The 22,816-nt window shown below is 37.6% G+C and overlaps 1 protein-coding gene across 2 annotated transcripts; it reads left to right on the top strand.

Moving 5' to 3' along the window:
- The first annotated feature begins 458 nt into the window (after positions 1-458).
- Positions 459-19,041, top strand: LOC100892359 (UPF0462 protein C4orf33 homolog). 2 transcript variants are annotated; one of them, XM_030980515.1, is made up of 6 exons: positions 459-605; positions 3,255-3,458; positions 3,929-3,986; positions 8,733-8,784; positions 13,901-14,097; positions 18,810-19,041. In XM_030980515.1, exons 1-6 carry the CDS (start codon positions 470-472, stop codon positions 18,895-18,897), a joined length of 735 nt encoding a protein of 244 aa, XP_030836375.1. In that variant the 5' UTR covers positions 459-469; the 3' UTR covers positions 18,898-19,041. The 2 variants fall into 2 exon arrangements, with proteins under 2 accessions (XP_030836375.1, XP_030836376.1); XM_030980516.1 differs by having other exon boundaries at positions 459-578; positions 18,810-19,040.
- The last annotated feature ends 3,775 nt before the right edge of the window (positions 19,042-22,816 follow it).

Raw genomic sequence — 22,816 nt, 5'->3', positions numbered from 1 at the left:
CTAAACAAATCTTCAACTTCTGAGGGGGCACACCCCCCCCCCCCCCCCTCAGACACCCCCTGCGTTCTCGTTCATGTTAGTTAAACTAAAGACTGTTTTCTTTTAATTTGGCAAAAAGTATGCACCAAAGCGAGCCATTTAAGCATCAATTTAAAAAAAAACTTCTTAGGGGGCACATCCCCTCAGACACCCCCACCCCCACCCCGGCCGGCCCCCCCCCCCCCCCCCTCTGCGTGGCGCGCCCATTCGCCCCCTAACAAAATGGAACTTGTGCCACGTACCCCCCCCCCCCCCCCCCCCCCCCCCACGGTCAAATTTGGATTGACGCCCATGAATGTCGGCGGAGAAAATGTCGGCGGAGCAGCAATTGTCGGCGGAGCAAATGTCGGCGGAGAAATTGTCGGCGGAACAAAAGTCGGCGGAGCAATTGTCGGCGGAGCATTTGCGGGAGCATTTGACGTCGGAGCAAATGTCGCGGAGCAAATGTCGCGGAGCAATTGTCGCTTTTTGCGGAACATTAATTGTCATCGGAGTAATCGTCGCCGGAGTATGTATCGGGTTACCGTGGTGGTCGTGTGGTGAGTGCGAATGTGCGGCCCATTTCGGTACATATTAATTATTATATCGCAAAAAGGAATATTAAGTTTTTGAAGTATGGTCCATAGCGTACAAAATATGAGAAGCAAACTCAGTGTCATAGAGTGTGTATGGAGATCGGTCCGTATGTTTAAATGATTTTTGTTTGTTTGAAGTGTCGTTTATTGTTTTAACGTAGACCTAATACATTCAGTCCCGTGTATGCCAAAGAATGTGTGCTACGTGCTGCAACTGGTTTTGTAATAACTGGTTGATGTGTCCAAATAGCCTTATTGTGCATGTGTAAATGTGTCATATAGAAATCTATGCCTCTTTAAATTTGATATTTCATTAGATCTGGACTAGATCTACATGCGTGCCCCCCCCCCCAACCAAAAAAGTGGGGGGGGGGAGGGGGGGGGGGGGCAAAACGCATTTTTGCCCCCCCCCCCTCCAAAAAAAAGAGGAAGAAATGCAGTAAAGGAGTAGATCTAAAGATGGTTTGTATTTTCAACCCCAAAGAACATAAAAATAATAAAAAACAGAATTAAATCACATATAAAATTCCATTCAAAGAAAAGGAAAGTAAACGGGAATTCAATTTCCTTAACATTCCGCATGCCACCTATATTGGAGGTTTTTATAGCGATACGCGCATATCGTGGAAATCTTGTGAGAGCCTGAGAGGATGGGAAAGCGTGTGTTTTTTGTTACAGGGGTGAGAAGACATGAGCCCCTGAACGCTGGCGTACTGGGGAGGGGGGGGGGGTATTTATTATTTGATACCAGTGGTTTACAAATGTTGCTGAAATTACTTGATTTTTCTGTATTTTTTGTAAGTCATATACCTTGTTATGCGTTTGTTGGAAAATTAGAAATTCCCAAATTTACAGTCGGGCGAAAAATATGCTTATTTAGAAGCCTTCATGTCAGGGCCTGCAGAAACAGCTAGGCTCGGGGGCTCGAGCCCCCTCTTTTTAAAAAAAAAGTGTATTAGAGAAAAAGAAAGAAAGAGAGAGAGAAACAATAAGTGACCTGCCAATGTCACAAATAAGGTATCAAAATATACTCATCTGACCATAATTAAATGCCTAAAACCTCAGATCTTCCGGGGGCACTGCCCCCTGGACCCCACCAAGAGCCCTATGACGGGCCCCTGGATGCTCATCTGACCATAATTAAAACCCCTGAGCTTCAGGGGGCTCTGCCCCCTGGACCCCCACCAAGGGCCCTAAGGCAGGCCCCTGGATGCTCATCTGACCGTATACTAAAACCCCTTTGCTTCCGGACCACATCAATTGCCTTAAATAGGGCCCCTGGATGATCAACTAATCGTAATTAATACCTAAAACTCCTGAGCTTCAAGAGGCTCTGCCCCCTGGACTCTCTGCCAATTAGTGACCTAACAGTGTCACAAATAAGGTATCTAAATATGCTTATCTGTCTGTAATTTAATGCCTAACAACCCTGAGATTCGGGGGGGGGGGGCTCAGCCCCTTGACCCCCTGCCGGGGCTTCCAAACGTGTTTGCTCATAACGCCACTGCCCCTGGAAGGTGAGCCCCCTGGAATGTTTGCCCCCCCCCCCAATCCCAAACTGCTTCCGGCGCGCCTGGTAGTATAGACAAAAAATAGAGGGAGAGTCAAGAGAACAGAGATAGAGAGAGATAGGAAGGTTTAGACAGCAGTTTGAAGGGGGGAAAAGCAGGACTTGAATCTTTGGGAGCTCGACCCTGACCAGGACCTTTGCAAACATTTGAGCAGCACAGTAGAAAAACATAAACAGACAATATTCTTTTAAATATTTTGAAATTACATTGCTCAAATATACATGATGAAGATGATGACAATGATGATGATAATGATAATAATAAATATAATACAACAACAACAACAACAGAGATGCCAAGGTCAGACACTACCAGAGAGGGAGAATAAAATGCTAGTAAATTAGGCATTGCTGTTAAGTCCATGTTACAAAAATGTAGAAGTCCCTCTGGCCCTTTAACAACTATTCCTCAAATGTTGTGAATATTCCTTGATTGAATCACCACCAGAAGTTTTGGTAAATAATCTGGGGCCCGTTCCTAGAAACCGTCATAAGTCTAACTTCTTGACTATCCCATTGAAACATGTGTTGATTCTATAACACACGTTACAATGGGATAGTCAAGAAGTTAAACTTATGACGGTTTCTAGGAACGGGCCCCTGTCTGGCAGAAAGACGGTAGCTGTTTTTACTTCCTCTTATCGGACATTGTACACACATCTGCACTGCACCTCAACAGTACGACAATACACCTGACGGTGGCCTGTACTGCTACTGAAGAAGAAGAAGAAGAAGACTTCAACACATTATTCTGTAATAGTACTGCAGAAATTGGTCATTATCACATATCAGATATATCAGCTTTGAAGATGGAATCTTACATTATGCGAAGATAACTTAATGATTGTTTCATTGTCATATTCACACATTTCAGCCAAATGCTATTTACTTATTACTATTTTTTTTTTTTTAATTATTATTTTTTTTTTCTCCAAACTTTTGATAACCATATTTGAATGTTGAGAAGCTGTTTTTTGTGTCATGCTGTTACCATAGTATTTTTCAAATGGTGCAACAGCATTTACAGATGGCAACCATATTCTAATTATCACAACAATTTTTGTTCTTAGACATGGAAGTTAAAACAGCAAGCTTCAGCATTGCAACGCAATGGGATGGAAGACCGGTGAATCATTCCACACCAGTCAGGCTTTCCATGTCAAAGTCTACAGATGGCACAGGAATTAATCTGGAAGTTGTGGCACCATTCTACAATGACCCTGCACCTTCAGGTCCTGCTGGTAGTCCTCAATCTGGGCTCTGGGATTACGAAGGTAGGATTTTGTGCATCAAATTCCAATGAATGTTAATGATAATTAACTCTCCCACTTTAGGGGGATTTCCTCTAAATGTCTCGTTCTCCCGGTTGAGATCTATTTTCTCCTGCTGAAGCTGTGTGTTTTCCTGATGAAGCTGCAACGAATTACCGTAAGTGACGTACAGTTCATAAGGGGACTTCTATGCCATGGCATATAAAAGTGCACTTAGCTATGATGTGGCAATGAACTACAGTTCAGTAAAGGAAAATTAAACTACATTTTAAAAATTAGAAAGGATGCTGGAAAGTTGATGTTCAGGCCAAATGCATTTAAGATCAACTTATTTATAAATATTTTGATCAAGGAAATCATTACATTAGAATTTCAAACACAATGAAAATAACAATACAAAAATAAAAAATAAACATATATATATTAATAACAATTATAATAGATTACATATATTCATATTTCATTTATCTTAGTCGTGGAAGCATTCTTCCTGGGATCAGATGAAAGATATTTGGAGGTGGAACTTTGCCCGTAAGTAAACATTTGCAAACAATTTCAGTACTGCTTCAAGTTTTGGTGGGTATTACCAGTTCTAGAAGGGGTTTTTTTTGGAGGGGGGGGGGGGGGGGGGGGGGGGGGGAGGGGAGGCTCAATCTGCCAATCTTCCTCTCTGATTTGTCTGCTTTCCTTCAGATCGAGCAAGTTGCTGATAAGCGTGGATTTCCCTTTAAAGCCACCAATCAGATATCCTGGCTCTTTCAAACCAATGAGAGGATGATTATCAAGAGCTGATGACCAACATGTGATGCGTCATAGAGGATTCTGGCAGAATACCTATATTCTAAGAATATTTCTCTTTTTATAAACTTTATGAAAACAGGCCGGGGGGTGGGGAGGGGGGGGGGGGGTGGGGGTCCCTTTGCCTACTGTGCCCCTGTATCCACCCCTGATCACTTTCACATGCATTCTATTCGAGAGAACCTGAGGTACACATGAATAGTACAATTCTGTTATATGCAAATGAGGAAAAACTAATGAAATATCAAAGCACATAAATCCAAATGAATTACGAACTGGTAACAATTGTTTGTAGACTTAAATTTAATAATCTTTTGTGGCTTAATACAATTTTATTGGGGGATTTACAATGATTAGGATGGACTATCCCATCGCAGTAGAGGAGGAAAGTTTTAAAATTAGATTAAACTGTCTCATATTATGGAGAGCTATGTTCACCTACACAGGCCCTCTTCACACCCGCAGAAAGTGTAATAACAGGAGATTAAAATGTTTCATTTCAGTAAAAACATGACAAATCTTCACTACATATGGCTATCAAGCATAATGCTGATACATGTAGACCCTGTTAACACTCACTCAAAGAACATATTCAAACATTTCATTGCATAGGAAGATCCTATCCAACAATTTAGAACCTGTTCACACCCAAAGAAAAAAGTATATTTCAGCAGATTAAACCTGTCTCATGTCATTCGAAGAGGAAAGTCTTCATTACATGTCCTCCTACTCAAGCCCCATTCGCACCCAAAGAGCCCCACCCTCTCAATTATTCTCAATCTCTTGATCTTGCTCGGCCCCTCGCTAGAAAGAAACCTTAAAACATGGCACCTAATTAAGGGCTGTTTCCACAAGCACAAGTTTTCAAAAATAGCCCGCAACTTTTGATCCGGAGGAATTAGCCCAATCACAATTAGATTATTTAATTTGCAGTGAAGGTACATTTACAAATACCATTGATTAATCACCATTACACTTTGGATGTGGGTTAGAGCTGCTACATGTATTCCAAGCAATGGGGCTTGTTGGTGGAATAGTCAGCCACTGCAAGTAACGGGCATATTCACCGGTAAAGACACACTTGTACTTTGATAAGTTCTAAAGTGTGAACCTATTCCAATTGTGAGAATTAAAACCCCAAAGCTAGTTTTATAAAGGCTGTGGTAAAAAATTAAAAGAAATTGGATAAGTGATACTTTTGAATATGTAAAACTGATATCTGTTAATTAAGTCTGTGTGAATCTGAAATTAAAGAATGAGTCATCTGACTTTAAAAAAAATAGTATATAAATGTTTTAATACAAAGAATACTACTTATGGCAGGTTTAAACAATATCCCTATATAGGAATGTTTAAAGTAAGGAAGCATAATACTTTGGCCAAATTAAAAGATATCAGAGTCTCTAGAAAGATTTATTGGAAAGAAAAGTGGAAGGTACAAGACCAAGAGGGAATCCAAGAATCAACATGGAGGGGAACATTAATTAAAAAATGGAGTGGAACAACACTGCAAGAGTGTACTAGGATGGTCAAACATCAGAGATGTGTGGAAAATGTTGTAATCAACCTACGAACTGGGAGAAGATGTCTTGATAGATAGATCTTTGGCTTACTAATATAATGTGTCGTTTTGGAAATGGCAAAATAGTAAAATATTTCTGTTAGATGTACTTTTTAAAATCAAGGGTTATCAATAAGTTGGGCCGTATGGTAATGAAAAAATGTGGAGTCATTGCCTCTGGGAATTTGATATTTCCTTAGCTAGCCAATGGGAATAAGAAAATTCTGTAGTCAATTGTTGAAGGTTGACCCCGGCTATCTTTAGAGCTTTAAAGAATCCAAATATAGCTCTCAAAGATTTGGAAGATTCACAGCAGTGTGTACCAACAGACATCAATTTTAATTAAGTCTTTTGGGAAATGTAGTAAATAATGAAATAACTTCAATCAGATTATGTGCATTTAATCACAAATGTAGCCCCAGCATAGCATGGTAGGCAATGGCACTGTGCCACATTTACTTGTACACTGTATCAGCGAATTTTGCAATAATCTTCTAATTAGCTTACTCTAGGATATTAGCTGTATTGGTATAAATTTAATTTGCTCTTGAAAGTGTGAACAAATTAGTACTGGTAATTGAAAGACATGGTTTTTGGCAAACAGCATTGGCATTCAAGGTTGTAGTGAAATAAGAGTTAACTTACACTATTATTCAAAATGTCTAAGATGAAGTACTTATTTATAAACATTTTGATCAAGGAAATCATTGCATTAGAAATTTTAAACACTAGAAATAATACACATTTGACATGAATCTGATACTGATAAAACTAACCCTACACTTTCTATGCAAACCCTTAAAATACTGGAAAGTAGGACACAAGAGAAAGAAGTAGGATAAATAATAAATTCCTCAAAATTTTCCCATATTACACCTGTTTTGATGAATTTACATTGTTTGCCACTAAGGCATAGAATTGCATTTACATTACTTTTCCTTGTTTACAAAGCTTTGAATGGTCAAGCTCCAAACTATTTATCAGAATTATCATCTTTTAAATCACATCCCTATTCACATAACTTATATGCAGGACAAGCTGCTGCTAAAGGTACCTCACACAAAGACAAACCGGGATATTGATGTTCTTAATGTGTGTAATTGCTTGGAAAGTTAGAAAATAATAAACAGGGTCAGTATCTACATTTACAAGAAGGTTACGCCTCGGGATGGCAATCATGGGCTTAAATGATAAATTGTGTCTAAACAATTGAAAAGTATGGAAATAACAGTTAGTATTAGTCGTTTTTAATAATGTAAAAGGGGCTTTATTGTTAGTGACTGTTTATTTGTATGAAGAGTTAGGAAATAACGAAACAGGACGTTGATGGGCTTAACAGTTAAGCCCATCAATGCCCTGATTGGTTAATAATTGTGTCTTATTGTTCAAATATTTTGCAAATAAGAGACATTATCCATTAGTTGCGTGATGTGAAAGATCCTTGATGTTCTTAACTGTATCTATACATTTTTAGAGAGTACGGAAATAGCAAACAGGATCACCCAATTACTTGGTGCGAACGGCACTTTGATTGGCTTTAGAGTCAAGTGCATGGGAGAGTAAGGAAATAACAAACACATTATCTTAATATATTGATTTGAAGGGGCATTGTCAATAGCCTTGACTGTGTTGAACAGATAGTAATATCATACACATATCAGAGTCGTTTCATTTCTAGTTGTGAGTGGTTAATTGATAGAATGGATTGCATGTAATTAGATAGAATACACTGATCAGGATTAACTTAAGTTCTTGGTGTGAAGAGGGCATTGATAGGCTTTACTGCACATATTTGTTTGAATATAGTCATGGAATTCACTCATCAGAATTAATTAAAGTTTTTGGTGTGAAGGGGGCACCATTGGGCTTGACTGTGAATAATTGTTTGAGCAGAAAGGAAATAACTTGATTACCTGTGCTAGACTGCTCTCTGTCATCATGCATCATACATGTAGGTGAATTTCCCATCAGGTAGCAGTTCAGGACAATGTTTAACTGTAGTTTATATGTTTGGCACAGGTTTCTGCATGGATATTTCTCTTGATTTTTCTGAAATTGATGTGAGATTTACTGAAAGTTATGAAGATAGAGATTTAAATCAAACATAGCTCCCAAGTTGGCATACACTGTACAAGTTTCCAAGCAGGATAACATTTCTTTTTCAAACAAGAATGAAGTTTCCATGACATTGTTGTTTTATTCATTCCTTATTAGCTTTGCTATGTATTAAAACAAGAGACTCCCACATTGTTTTGAACACATGGTATTTGTGGTGTATATGTGTATATGAGTTATGGTGTATGTGTTAATTAAAGGCCCACTGCACTACTGGTAGCTACTTGTGCCCTCTATATAACAAACAATGCCAAATTGGTGACCATTGGTCCCCCATGATCCTCCTTTTCTTATGTTAACTGAGAGCTGAGTTGATGAGATAACCACCTGTCCAGTGACCTTGTAGAGCGGTTTAATCCCTCCTGTAAACTACGGCAGATAAGCTTTAAAAGATAACTGTGGCAACCTAGTGTTTGCTCCTTTAGGCAACCATAGTAAGGAAGGTAAGAAAGTCATGCTTATATTCTGTAAATGTTATCGTCAGTCATTTACACCTGTTTATCAATTCAAATCACTAAATAAATGTTTTTTCTCTCAGCTGGAAGGTTTAATGCAACATTTTTCTACACATCTCTTTTTTCTGGCACCAGAGTACAATCTTGAAGTGACATAATCCACTCCATGTCCCTCCCAGTTATAGTTCTTGGTTTCCCTCTTGGTCCGACACCTTCCACTTTTCCTTCCAATAAACTTTCAAGAGACTCTGATGTCTTAACATCTTTTTTCCTTCAACCATTCCCATCAGGATATTATGCATCATTTCTCTGTATTTTCCATTTCTATGATTATATTCTTTGTTTCAGGTATGGTCAGCACCTGGTATTGCGTCTCAATGGAGTGAGGAATATCATTGAGGTGAGAAAAGGATAAATTTGATAGAGAGTTTTGAGGGATTGCCATGAAAGTGATATAGCACAAGTGTTAACGATTCCAGCGACTATCTTTCTGATTTATTTAGTTAAATAGTATTAGTTCCATCATGTTCCTGTTAGCGTAGTTTTACTCTTCACCTTTCAATTTTATAGAAACAACAATATGAATGTTGAACACATCCATCAATCAGATATCAGGTTTTTTTTAAAATAATTGTTACTCTTTTTCAATCCCCCTTTAGGAGAAGACTGACATTTCAATCTTTAGACGACAGATTTATGTGGAAAGTATAGATTTGACATGACACAGAGATTCAAGGGTTATCTTCAGGAAAAGAATATTAAAAAAAAGAAAATATAAACTAGCAATATCACTCACCAGTTTTTGGTATTTCCTGAAAAATTAAGCTCCCAATGATATCAGAATTTTCTAGAACAAGTTCCTCAGAGCAGTCAATTGGAAGTAGGCACTTTCTATATTCCTGTATCTTCCTTTGGGTGTATGTTCCTGCCTAGGATTATCCTGAAATCTACTTTTGCACTTGGTGCGGGTAGAACGCAAGCTTGACTAACGGTTTGGTTGGCGGAGTGAATCACCTCCGACTGATTCTTGGTCCCTCTTAGTAAGCGATGAAACACAGGAAGATCACTTGCCCGGGATTGAGGCAGGGAGCCTTCCCCCCGATCAGAGAGAGAGAGAGAGAAAGAGAGAGAGAGAGAGAGAGAGAGAGAGAGAGAGAGAGAGAGAGAGAGAGAGAGACTGGCCTGCACAGGAATCCCTCTTGGCATGTGACAAGGTTAGATACAGAAACAAGGCAGAGAGTTATGAAAGGAGATAGAAAGAGAGAGAAAAGAAAAGAAAGAAAAGGAAATGGAGATAGAGATTTAGAGATAGGAGAGGAAACTGAAAGACAAGAAAGAGAGAAAAAAGATAAAGAAAGGGAGAAAAGGGAGGAAGGGATAGAGAGAAACATAGAGGGAAGGAGAGAGTAAAGGGGAGAGAGGGAAGGAGAGAGAGAGAGAGAGAGAGAGGGAAGGAGAGAGAGAGAGAGAGAGAGAGAGAGAGAGAAACCAAGGGGGGGGGGGGACTTTGTGCGTGAATCCCCCATGGCTTTTGACAACATGGACCAAGCATACACGTGACTACATTCCAAGTCATTTAAGGACACCCCTCATTAAGAGTTCACTTCCCTCACCTTCTGTTTAGAGAAAGAGACCCCCCCCCCTCTCTCTCTCTCTCTCTCTCTCTCTGTCATTAATACATTGGTAGCTGTAACCTATATTTGTCATCCCTTATAGCTCTTTCTTTAGGTATATTTTTTAGTGATAAAATTATGTACTATTTGTCCTGTATTCTCTCCATTTTCTGACCAGTTCTGTCAGTTGCACTCACACTCTGCCCTTGTGTTACAGAGATTCATTCTTGTTATAGAGGAAACTTTTAGGGTCATCTGGAGGAGAGGACTGTATTTGATCTTCTCCAGTCATCTTTTACATGAAATCACAAATTTAAAGCCCCACTGCACTATTTATAGCTACTTGCGCCCTCTAGAAAGCAAACAATGCCTCATCGGTGACTATTGGTCCCCCATGGTTCCCTTTTTCTTATGTTAATTGAAAGCTGATTTGATGAGATAACCATCTGTCAGTAACCATGCAGGGAGGTCTAATCCCTCCTGGCCAAACTAGTGCAGATAGGCTTTAAAGAATTTCTTTAAGAACTTAGTGAAAGGTGTATTGGAGACGTATATGAAGTAGAACCATACGTCGATCACCCTTCGACTATGGCATAAATATAGCTTATATGTAGGGCATATTTTGTGGGTCTTATGGAGCAGACTAAGAAGTTCCTTTACCCTTCCTGCGAATCAATCTGGTTTCCATATCTGCGGTTGTAGAGAGGACCAAGAATACCGCTGCATCACTGCCAAACTGGGGACGTGATGTGAAGGGTCCTGCGAACCTGTCAGGGATGATCCAACGTTCAATTTCCTGTATATGAAGAACACATTGTATAGATATCTGATTTAGATAGTCACAGAGCTACATGTAGAGGCTAGGGCCTGCTCACTATTTATATGAAAGGCATTTGATTGTAGGGGCTTTCGTTGGGTCTTCAAGAGTTTAGAATCGTGCCGGTTTAATGCCCCCCAAAAAAACAAAAACAAATTTAAAAAAAATAAAAAATAGAAAAAAATGAAGGGTTCTCTGAAGCTGTCTGGAGTGATCCAAAATTCTATTTGATCTTGAATGTGAAGCACAGCTGTACAGAGTTTGGATTGAGCTGGTATCCCACTATAGCAAGACATACTGAAATCCTCTTAGTCTGCTCTTTCTACATCTTCTTTTCAACTTTGTTTTAAAGATTAAGATGAGAATAGTTTCAGGGATTTATTGTAAGCTCTAAATTTTAATGATTTAATTACATTAGATTGCAACAATCTAAATTAGATATAAAACACTTAGATTTCATACATCTACCGGGTAATGAAAATTGCAAGATATTTTATACGGTGATCATACACTATTTGGGAAGATTTATGACTTTTAAAAATCTATTGGTAGTTGTATATTTCTGTATCTATTAAAGCCTACTCAGATATTTTGCAATTTTATGTGGGTTGATCCAAGCATAAACAAATTAATGTTTATTGACTGACATAGCAGTTAATTATAACAACCTCGGTCCCTTAAATTTACATGTCTTGCTGCAGCTATTTTGCACAGGTATATGTAAGAAATATATGTTCAGAGATAAAACATGAACATTTTTTTGTATTTCATGGACTGATGACACCATACCATGTGCACCCTGACTCTGCACATTTTCAGTTTCCTTGTCAATTTCCATGGCGATATCTAAATTCTTTAATCTCCAGATCGTACTCGCTCAGTCGGCCTCATGAGCTAGGGTGTCTTGATAGCAGTTTCGAAACATCTTGAAATTACGATGAGTCATATTTCCAGATATGTTTGTCGAGGAAAAAATGTCAGCTTCCTTCTCCCAGCTGAAAATACAGTTACCATGGCGATAAAGAGAGTTAATTGATTGAATTAATGCATTTCCTAGAATTCTGTTACAAATATGTAGAATTGAAGAAATGTACTTGCTCAGCAGTTGTACTTATTGAAGTAAATCAGTAGAAATTTTGGAAAGGTATGTTTTTAGGGAAAGAGTAGAGCTTTTTTATTGAATTAATGCATTTTCCAGTACCGATACTCTACAAGTGAAGAAACATGCTTCATGTTATAGAACTAATGCATTTTGGTGATTAAAATAGGAACCCTTTAGAGAAAAAGTGTAGCCGTTTTGAATTATTATGAGGACATGATATGTTGCACTATAGTCTTGCAAAGGAACTAATCAATTTTCCAAAAGGATGTCAGTTGGAAATAAAGTTACTGATTAGAGTTAATTAATTGGACTGATGTAATTGCTTAATTAGTAGTTGGATACAATCTGTATGTATGTGTCATTGAGTACCCTTTAAAGAGAGAATGTAGCCATTTTGAAAGTCCAGGTATTTGAGGAATAGGGGAAGACATTCACAGGGTTATACAATTGAAAACTTTTGGCTATTTTAAAGTTTTTGATTTATATGTTAAGTAACAGGGTACTGAGGTTAAAAAGAAACTTTGATAATTTTAGGTGAAAGGAACTCTTTGTTCTTTACATATACATCTTTAATGTTCATTCTAGTGTTATGCACATCAGAGCTCTAAATGTTGACCTTTCTGTGCAAGGAAAAAGAAAAGCTTCACTTGTCATCTTTCCTGTTGCTATATATGTGATAGATCTCAAGGAAGAGGAATAGGGAAAATAAAGAGAATAATTGAGGAAATGGGGAACTTATTCACAGGGTCCTAGACAGACTTAATCTTTTTATGAGGAAACATGAAAGATGAAGGATAGGTACAGAGAAGGGTGAAAGAGATGGACACCGAGAAATGGAGAGAAATATGAAAGGGTAGAGAGAGGAGGGTGAGAGAGAGAGAGAGAGAGAGAGAGTATAATTGAGCAGTGCACATTGACATTTCACCCAAACTATATCTTGGTTTTCTCACACAGGTGAGTTTCTCACATTTGAAAGTCCGTTTTTGCTAAACATACATTTAGAGAAAAATCGTTAATCAAATGTAAGTTTTAAAATTTGAATACCTAATACTATTTTGAAGCTTGATGAGACAAAGTGAGTAAAGTCTTTAGAAACTTTTTCATCATATGCGGAAGTGCATGAATGATTAGAGTGTGCTAGGAATTAAGGAGGTTGGCCTTGGTATAATGCCTTTTGAAAAACAAAATTAACTCCTGCTGATATTCAACTCACAACAGGATATGATGTCTTTGCATGTGTATATCTCAGACTAAAGATAGCTCCCTGAACTCATCTCTCTTTTGGACTCACACATGCCTGCATTGTTACTTCAGATGCCCATATGTTGTGTTTTTCTTTCACTTTTTATTAATTTTTACCAGCTAAGATTTTTAGGTAGAGGCAGTAATTTAAATTCTATGAAACCCCACCCCTTACCCCAATGCACCCCTTTCCTTACTCCCTTCCTTCAAAACATTATTAATACAGTATTACATGCCAATTTATCATTTTTCAAAAGGATCCTGATTGATTTGATATCTTGTAGATTATAAGACTTTGATGGTAATGTATTAGTCAGGTGAACATGTACACTTAAAGCTTAATTGTGCTTCATATTTTATTGTGTTGTAGTACAGGAATCTCATGTAAGAAAGTCATGATGCTACAATGTCATTACAAAAATCTCAATTTTGTAAACATATTTATTGTTAAAATCAGCTTTGAAGGCTCATGATTAAAATCTGATTTGTATTATGTATTACATACATATATTTTATTAGAAATACAAGTCTGTCTACATAATTGATAATGTTTATTAATATGTGACATAGATGTAACTGCTCAGTAATACATTTATATGGGTATAAGCACTTAATAATCTATACATGTACCTGCATGTATACTGTTTGAAATGATGTTTTTGTATGAGTCGGGTGATTGTGAGGTCAGATTTCTCACATCCCTTCTCTCTCTCTCATCCTTGCTCCTAATTGTCACACACAGGAAGGGCTTCCCCTGGAGTTCTTGGCTAGCATCCAGGAGGACCGGTCTTCATGGAAGGGGTCAGCCATCGTACCTCTGGAGTACCTGCCTCCCGGTCTAAGAGGCTTCAATGCGTATGCAATCCACGGGACGGGGGAGCAGAGGGAGTACCAGGCTCTGTACCCGGCCGAGAGGGGCAAGCATGATCAACCGGACTTGTGAGTTTCCTTGGGAGGTGTAGTGGGGATGGAGTAGGGGAGGGGGATGGTAGCCTGAGTAGGAATCAATTATATATCATACATTTTCAATGGAAGGGAGGGGGAATGGGGAGAGGGGGAGGGAGCTAGGAGAGGGGAGAGGAGGACATTTAAGGATGGAATGAATGGGATTGCTTAGTGAGGGAATGGTATTGGAAGAGGTACAGGTAGGGAATGGGAGGGGTAGGAATGGTGTAATGGGATTCCGGATGAAGGGGACAACAGGGACTTTAAAAGCAGTTGTCAGTGGATGGGGAGAGGAAGGGCAGGGCGGGGCATGGGGAGGTAATGTAGCGACCAATGTCAGTCAGGGTTACTTGGTGTTGGGGTGTGGTTGTCATCAGCTTATGATGCATTGTGATATAGCTCAAAGTATACTTTCCCTCCGTGCATTAACCAAATACAAAATGGAATGGACACGTCATGGCCAGCTATGACAAAATCCCAAAAGGAGGAAATCGAGAGGGGAACTTTAAAAACTAACCGCAGGGTTTCACCTTTCTACTGTTACTTTTGGAAGGAAATCAGCAGTGCTTGAAAAGATAAAAATCTATAGATAGATTGTGGTAGCCTCACTGCCACAGAAAGGGGTAATGTGAAGGGGTGGAAACGGAAGTTGACAAAGGGGCACTCTTACATTTACATCCTACCCCTCCCTGTGATCTCTAACCCCTAGTCTATGTCTGCAGACCCTATATGAATGGGTTTTTTTTATTGCAGTACATACAAATTTGATTTTTGTTGTTGTTTTGGTTAAATATTTTTATTTCTCATATAAACAAGTGATTATTGATAGTCCTTAAATTGTAAGGAGAGTCCAAATTGGGCTTTTCATTCAGTGCACTGCTGCTCAGATAAAATTTACCTTCCCCTTTTAATTTATGGGGGGGAAAAAGACTACCGGTAAGTGTATTACTTATTCATCCACATGTTTGGATGCTTTGCCACAGTTTGAATTTCTGCCATTGATGGCCATTCAATAATTTCTTTGCTTTCATAGAAGTTTATACATGTAGGTGTTGCTTTCCTAGTTAGAAAGGAGGGAAGGAGATATAGGCCTGTCTTCATCAGCGCGAGATTGCCAAATAGCCCGCTAATTTTGATTTGGGAAATAATCCCGAAGTTACAAATGGCATCTTCATCAGCTCGAGACTTGACCTCGAAACTTGAAACTCAAGCTCGAGAAATTAGCTCAAGATATTGTGCTCAGCATTTATGCATAGTGTGAGTCTTCAGGCTGGTGACGACGCACCGGACAAATAGCGAGATATTTGGCAATCTCGAGCTGATGAGGACAGGCCTATATACTTTGATTTAAAACGGCTCCGGCCATGTGGTACGGTACTAAGGGGATCGAGGTTGAGGAGGGGATCAAGAGGGGGAACATTCTAAAGTGACAACTTCCCTCTGGTGTTTTTGTGGATTTGAGATCAAGCCACAGGACAGGTGTTGACTAGTGTGGTAGAAAAAAAAAGGAATTTGAGCCAAAAACAATTTAGCCTTGGAAAACTCCCCAAATTATGGCATGTTTAATAAACTTCTTTCGAGGTATTGAAAATTATAGTGAGTTCATACATGTATATGTATGTAGAGGTGTCGTAGAGGAATGGTCTAATAACTCGACTATAGGAATGCAAAGGATGTGGGATAGATCCCTGACATAGCACTAATGTCCTTGAGCAAGGTATACTGCTCCTCTCCATCCAGGTGTTAAATGGACACCTGCTAGGATGTAAAAGTTACTGTGGTTGGATTAGCATGTGCATGAGCATAAGCATGTGCATGAACATAAGCATGTGAGCACCCGTAAAAAGGCGACTGGCTGGAATATGCCCCCCAAGGGAATGAAGAGTGTGCACTGTAACGTACATGCAGAATCGAAACAGAATCCAGTGACGGGGTATTCATACTGTAAGCACATCGTCTTGTTTTTCCCCAGAATGTAGGTGTACATGATTATCGTCCTGCGGTTTGAGATTTACGACTAACGGGTCTCACATAATGCACATACAATCAACCAACTTCAAGAGCTCTACCTCTAGGGATGAGGGAATATTTAACAAAAATGTCTTAATTCTCCCGAAGCAAACCAAGGCATATGCTCCACCAGTCCTTGATAGGATGGTGTCCCGGCCAGCAGATTAGAAAAACACATTTACACTTAAGTGAAGAATCAAGTCTGAATAAAGTCTGAATCATATGCTCATATTTATCAGCCGAATGTTAAAATGTGCCAAAATTTATTTGTCCTCTACCACCCTTAAGCCATTTTAATTCCTGTAAGTGAATAATGTCCTTAAAGTTAATTCCTCTATAGAGGTCTCATTTTGAATGAGAGTTGTATGTAGAGGCATGATGTGGTTCTGATTCAGCTAGAATAATACATGCTCACATTTGTCAGCACAATCTTTCCATATTACATCATGAAAAGGGGTTGAAATGGCCTCATGCCCTCTTCCCGCCCCTTTCAGCCATTCTGATTGGCCTGTAATTCTATTAGTTAGTAACCCATTTTGGAGGAGAGGTACACCTAGAGGCATGGTGTGGTTTATATAAAATGGGAGTAATATGCTGACATGTTCAATGATAACTTTGTTTTAAAGGGTGGGTTGGGAATTTCCCCTAGGCCTGCCTCTTTCCCTCCCTCCTTTTGATCCCATTTACCCCCATTAGCCACTCCAACTGCCTTTCAATTGCTTTCTAGAGGAATTCTTGTGGATGAGAGGTACACAGGAGGCAAGATAGTTTATATGGTCACATTCAACCCCCTAATGTTTCCTTTTGGGATGGGATATGAAATTACCCCCCCCCCCCACACCCCCCAGTGACCCCACCTTTGCCCCTTTCACTATTCCCATTGTCCTTCCTTTTTAGATGAATTCCTTTTGTATGAGAGGTATATTTATACCAAGATGCACAAGGTGGTTTTGAAGTGGTGTTAGGATAATGTGAACTTATTATTACAATACCACTATATGAGGAGGGGTGGTGAATTGCCCCTGTCTCTCACCCCTTTCCACCTGTACCCCTCTATATCGCCTCCTCCTCTCCAATCCTCTACTTCAACTGCCCTTTAAGGCTTTTTGAGAGGATCTCTTTCGAGATGAGAAATACACCCAGAGGCACGATGTGGTTTTGAGGCAGGTGTATGGGTAATGTCAACCACTTCCTTTAACCTGACAGGGTGTATTGTTGAAGATTTCAGAAAAAACAGTCACTTCTCAACTATTTGAGAGCGTAAGGGCCCCCTCATGGGCTACATTATTGTGTAAAACCAAGGTATATGCAATGAACACCTGGAAGATTAAGATCTGTGCTTTCACCATTTGAATCATCGCAAGTGAAAGTTGGATATACAGACTTTATGAAGTACGTGTTCCAATCGTTATTGAGCAGCACCCTCAAAATGCAATAAGAATTTGCAACACTATTTGTTAAGAAAATTCAAACATATAAAATGTTAATGACAAGGATCTGAATAGTGTTATATATGATAAAGAAAATTTCAATTTTAAGGGATTAAGAGCTTTTGAGGAATCAAATGATTTTTCTCCCGTGTATGGGTTTGAAACTGTAGATAAGTTTCTTGCTATTAAAGATAGTTTATAGTTCTTGCTAGGTTTGCTAGGTCTCCATGCAATGATTTCTTCCCTCACCATGCAAGGCCAGATTGCATTTTGGGTGTTGATAGTGATTAATTAACACCATATTTGATAAGATACAGACAGGGGTAGGATTATTTGAAGTCTGAAGGCTATATAGATTAAATGAGGATATTAACATTGCCTTCACAAGGTGTCACGGGTGAAGTGAGATTAGTTCATCTCCTAATATAGTCTGACATGTTATCAGCGATCTTGTAATAGCATCATTGCCTTTTTTGAATACTGATAAAGTGATATGAGATATTACAGTTTATGGCCCATTTTAATCAAACATTTTTGTTTTTATACAGTAGGATTATGGTTGCACCATGTGAGAGAAAGAGGGAAGGATTGGGGAGTCCTGAAAAGAACTGTTGGTAGTCTTGAAAAAGAATGTTGGTAATCTTTCTTGAGCTTTAATAGTTCGAAAGAGAACTATAGCGCCGGTTGGTTAGTGGAGTGGTTTGACGTTTCGAACAGGTTGGCATCACCAAGCAAGCCGATACTTATAAGCAGCATTTTTGTTTTTGTGACAAATTTGAGTGATTGCAATTTTTCAGTATCCATTGTTTTTTTAAATGATGCAGAGAAACTATTAGAAATAAAAGGAGACATTCAAACTAAATCAATTAAATCTTTTCCGAGTAGATTGAACCAAGAATCTTTAATGTAAATTTTATTCATTCTTTTGCCACTTGTAGGTGCATGTATATGCAAGTGTTTAAGAGTAATGATGAAATAATTGACTTGGAGGGAGAAGAGTGAAGTTATAGATATATCATGCCACTGTTTTGCATGGTATAAGGTCCTTATGTTATTAGCAAATTACATATTTTATTACAGTTTATTGTCCTTTTCTATGATTTTAAACACATTAATATTTTCCAGATTCAAAATTTGAAGCCCTTTTTTAGTACATTGTAAATAGAAATCTCTCTATCCTTTATTTATTCATCTTATCAAGTATCAGATTTTCAAATGAATTGATAGATCAATAATAAAATAATTTTTGCTTTTTCAATCTTCCAGCCACAGACTAGAATACTTCAAGGAGATAGCATGGGATGGCATCGTTGATGTATCGAGTCTACCAGTAGCAACATCCGTTTGGAAATGAGAGAAGTTGACATATCCTTGAATTTTCATCCATCAACTTTGATAAGATGGAACTAGTTACCCAGTTACACTGTCAACACTCTCAGCACCATTTACTACACCTGGGTGGAGAGTGGCCAATCAGTGAAAAATACCCATGACTTCAAATGGTATCCAAGATATTAACTCTAGGCCTATAGTGAATTTTCTCATTGGAAACAAAACCCTTTGAATGGCATTCCACTTGGTTTCAGACCTATTGAAATTTTTGCTATGCAATCAATTTTTATACAAAATTAAACATGGCAATTCCAGAAGATACATACAAGGACGTATCATCATTCAAAATTCTCTACTTGTGAAGTTTTAGTAGATGAAACCTTGAAGGGGATAGATCAGAGTCTAATCTAGGATTTATACCTCAATGTAGGACCAAATTAGATTGATGTTTGCATCCTGGTATTAATTGATAACATCCTTATTTTTCTCTCTGATTTTAATGCTTGTATCTCAATTTTAATAAGGAAGAGCACTTACTGGTCAAGGTTATGAAATTAGGACTATAAGCTTATACTTCAGACAAGCCAGGTCTTATGTTTTGTATGTTAGTAATGGTCTGACTATAAGGTCATATAATGTGATAGCCTTTATTCCCTTTGACAAAAAGGTATAAGGTCTCTTCTGAGGACTCCTCTAAGGACTCCTACCTGTACATGTATATGTGATTGGCAATGAGATCTGGGGGTATTTCACAAAGATCCTAAGTTGAACTTATCTCTAAGTTGGACTTAACAATCATGGAAAGCCGTTAGCATCAAGGAAAATATTTTGTAAAAGTTATTTTAAAAGGCATAAATTGATGATTCAAATCATTCATATTTTCTATCATCATGGGATATTTCATGTTCTTGATATGGAGTTTATTAAAAGTCTAAAATACTTGAATTTTTGCTTTTGAATACATTTTATTTTAAAGCTACAAATGGCTCTCCTTAATATTTAAGTCCAACTTAGAGTTAAGTTCGACTTTGAGTCTTTGTGAAACACCCCCCCTGCATTGTCTACATATGTACAGCTCATGTTTGACTGTTCCCTTTTAGGGTTTCAGACACCAATGTCTGAGTCAGGGGCACATAAGTGTCACAAAAATCAGTAAGAACGCGCCAGAATTTGACATCTGCGGTGGACATGTACAAGTATGTGCCCAGCTGTGCTATGGTGCTCAAATCTTGAAAAAGTATGGTCATGTGACAGCGTAAGACCTCGGAATAACCAAAAGAGGATCTGTGTCATGCCCGATGTAGAAAATATTTTCATCTGTGGATGGATTTGAAGGTTTAGGGATAATTTCTTCACCCACAGGTTCCATTTTAAAGGGATTAATCAGGTGAAAATAAGTGGGGTTGAATCAGGGTGTATACATATATATCTCTCCTTTATAAATATGTTAAGATGATACGTTCTTTCCTATCTCAGAAGAGTATATGTGTCATGCTCTAAAGGAAATGTTTTCACTTTGGGTTCTTTGGGAGAATTTCTTCCCCCGCAGATTCCATCTTTAAGGGACCAAAAATGAAAATAAAGGTGGGTGAAGTAGATATCAGTCTCAAAATGCGATAGGATTATATTTTGTTGCCTTTCTATAACAGGATCCAACATGTGATACGGTACATGTAACAACTATTTTCATCTTTAGAGTTGAAGGTTGTTTTTATTTAGGGAGATTTTCTTCACCCACAGTTCTCATCTTAAAGGAACTGTTGAAAGAAAAAAAGATTTTTTTTTGTGTGTAGAATTTGATATCACATCCATCTGAAAATGATTCAAGGACTTTTCATTCTTTATTTTTACGTTTCATAATTTTTTGTGGAAACAGTTAGGGTACCAAGAAATAAGGGTACCAAGAAATTATGTTACCGGTAATTATCTATCTCTTCATTCAAAACACTTACAGCAAGAATATATTGAAATCAAAACTAGATACCAGAATTTTTTTCTTCATGACATTTAAAACTGTCTTTTCGAGGTCCTAAAAATGCCTTGCAAAGCTTTCCAAAGTCAGGAAGTAATTTCAGTATAAAACTAAAAATACTTGTGTGACCAGATTCTGTGTAATCTTGTAGGTTGCCAATAAGAATGATTGGAATTAATCAGGTCTCTGACAAATTGGCAACATGCCAATCTAAATGAATCATGCACAAGATTTTTGTCTAACAAATTGCATAGAAAGGTAATGAAATTCCGATAGTTTGATCAGAAGCTTTGAATTAGACTTTTAATTAGGAGCTTTGAATTAGACTTTTAATTAGGAGCTTTGAATTAGACATTTCTTTTAATTGCCATATTATAGCTCTAATATTTTATGCGGGAATATGGTGACCTTTAGAAATATGGAAATCTAGAGTTTTATTCCTTATCCACTTCAATGTTTTGCTCTTACAATGTATTTGAAAAGAGTCAAATTGATCTTAAATCCATTTCAAGAAATGTGGTCAGAATATCACTAAAATAAATGAAAAGTTGCTATCTATGTCACCAACAGTTTAATTCTAATGCTGTAGGGGCACATGTAGATGAATACGATTACCGTAAGATGCTTTGTCATTCAACATCACGGTATGTGCATTCAAAATGTTGACATGTTTTTCAAAGAGCTACAACAACAATTTTTGTATGTATCATATTAAGTTCGTTTTGTATCTTCAAAATAATATTTTTATGGTACAGATAAAATCTATTTCTGTACCCCTTTTGTACAGCCATTGGTTCATTACAGGAGCGAATCTAGGATTTTCCAAAAATCGCGCCATTTTACTGTTTTACTTTTTCTCCTTCTTTTTTTTCTTTTCTTTTCTTCTTTTTTCCCTTTTTTTTTCTCACTTGGCCGCCCAAGGGGGGGGGGGGGGGGGTTAAACCGCCGAACCCCCCCCCCCCACTAGATCCGCCCTGCATTATGATGGTTATTCTTCTATATACATGTATGATCTTTTCATTAAAAAGTGCCTTATCATTCAAGTTTGTAGAAGTGAGTACCGGCACTGACAAATTTGATCTTGCACAATGTTTATGTCATTTTATTGAAATTTGTTAAAGGTTCAGATGATGAAATTTGTTGTACAGTTTACTAATAAAATTATTTAAAAAGCTGAGGAATGTGATTGAAAGTGATTTGCCAATTATTGCCAGAGTTCTAATATGTTTAATACCTTCAAGTATCTTTTCTCAATTTTTGTTATTTACTTTCTCATTTATTTATGTATTTGTTTATCTATTTTATTTGAATAATCTAGTAATTAATTTTTTTTTTATGTATTTTATTTTATTTTTTTCATTCGTATAATTTACTTTCTTTATTCATTTATTTAAGAAAATATATACTTTTTGATTTTTAATTTCAATTTTATATATTAATTTTATTTTTTATTTATTTATTTATTTTATTTTATTTTTATTATTTATTTATTTATTTATTTATTTATTTATTTATTTATTTATTTATTTTATTTATTTTTTTTTTTTTTTGGGGGGGGGGGGGGGGGCTATTGACTGCCTAAACGAATTTAGTAGTCATCCTACATCATAAGTTGCATCCTTGGGAGCAAAGATATTAAGAAAACTTGTAGATATGAATGCACAAATTAGCTACGCTGATTTTTTTTTTTTAAATCTTGGATCAGTGACATTCATACATGTATGAGTACTAACTTGATGACAGACACATATGTATAAGTTTCTATAGTTTTGCAGGGGGGGGGGGAGCTATGAAAGGTATTTTCTATTGTTTATATTACTGGCATGGTGGATATTTTATTGGTAATTTAGCATCGTAGCTTTATATTTCATATCAATTTACGTGTGAACAGTGTGCACAATTGTGCACTTAAATGGGATAGCAATCCTTGTAACAAATATATGTATGATACAAAGACAATAAAACATAT

The sequence above is a fragment of the Strongylocentrotus purpuratus genome, unplaced genomic scaffold (genome assembly GCF_000002235.5).
Source record: "Strongylocentrotus purpuratus isolate Spur 01 unplaced genomic scaffold, Spur_5.0 spur5_scaffold_11, whole genome shotgun sequence".
In the NCBI taxonomy this organism is placed as follows: Eukaryota; Metazoa; Echinodermata; class Echinoidea; order Camarodonta; family Strongylocentrotidae; genus Strongylocentrotus; species Strongylocentrotus purpuratus.
The sequence above is the reverse complement of the archived record's forward strand: the minus strand, read 5'-3'. Positions and strand labels throughout refer to the sequence as shown.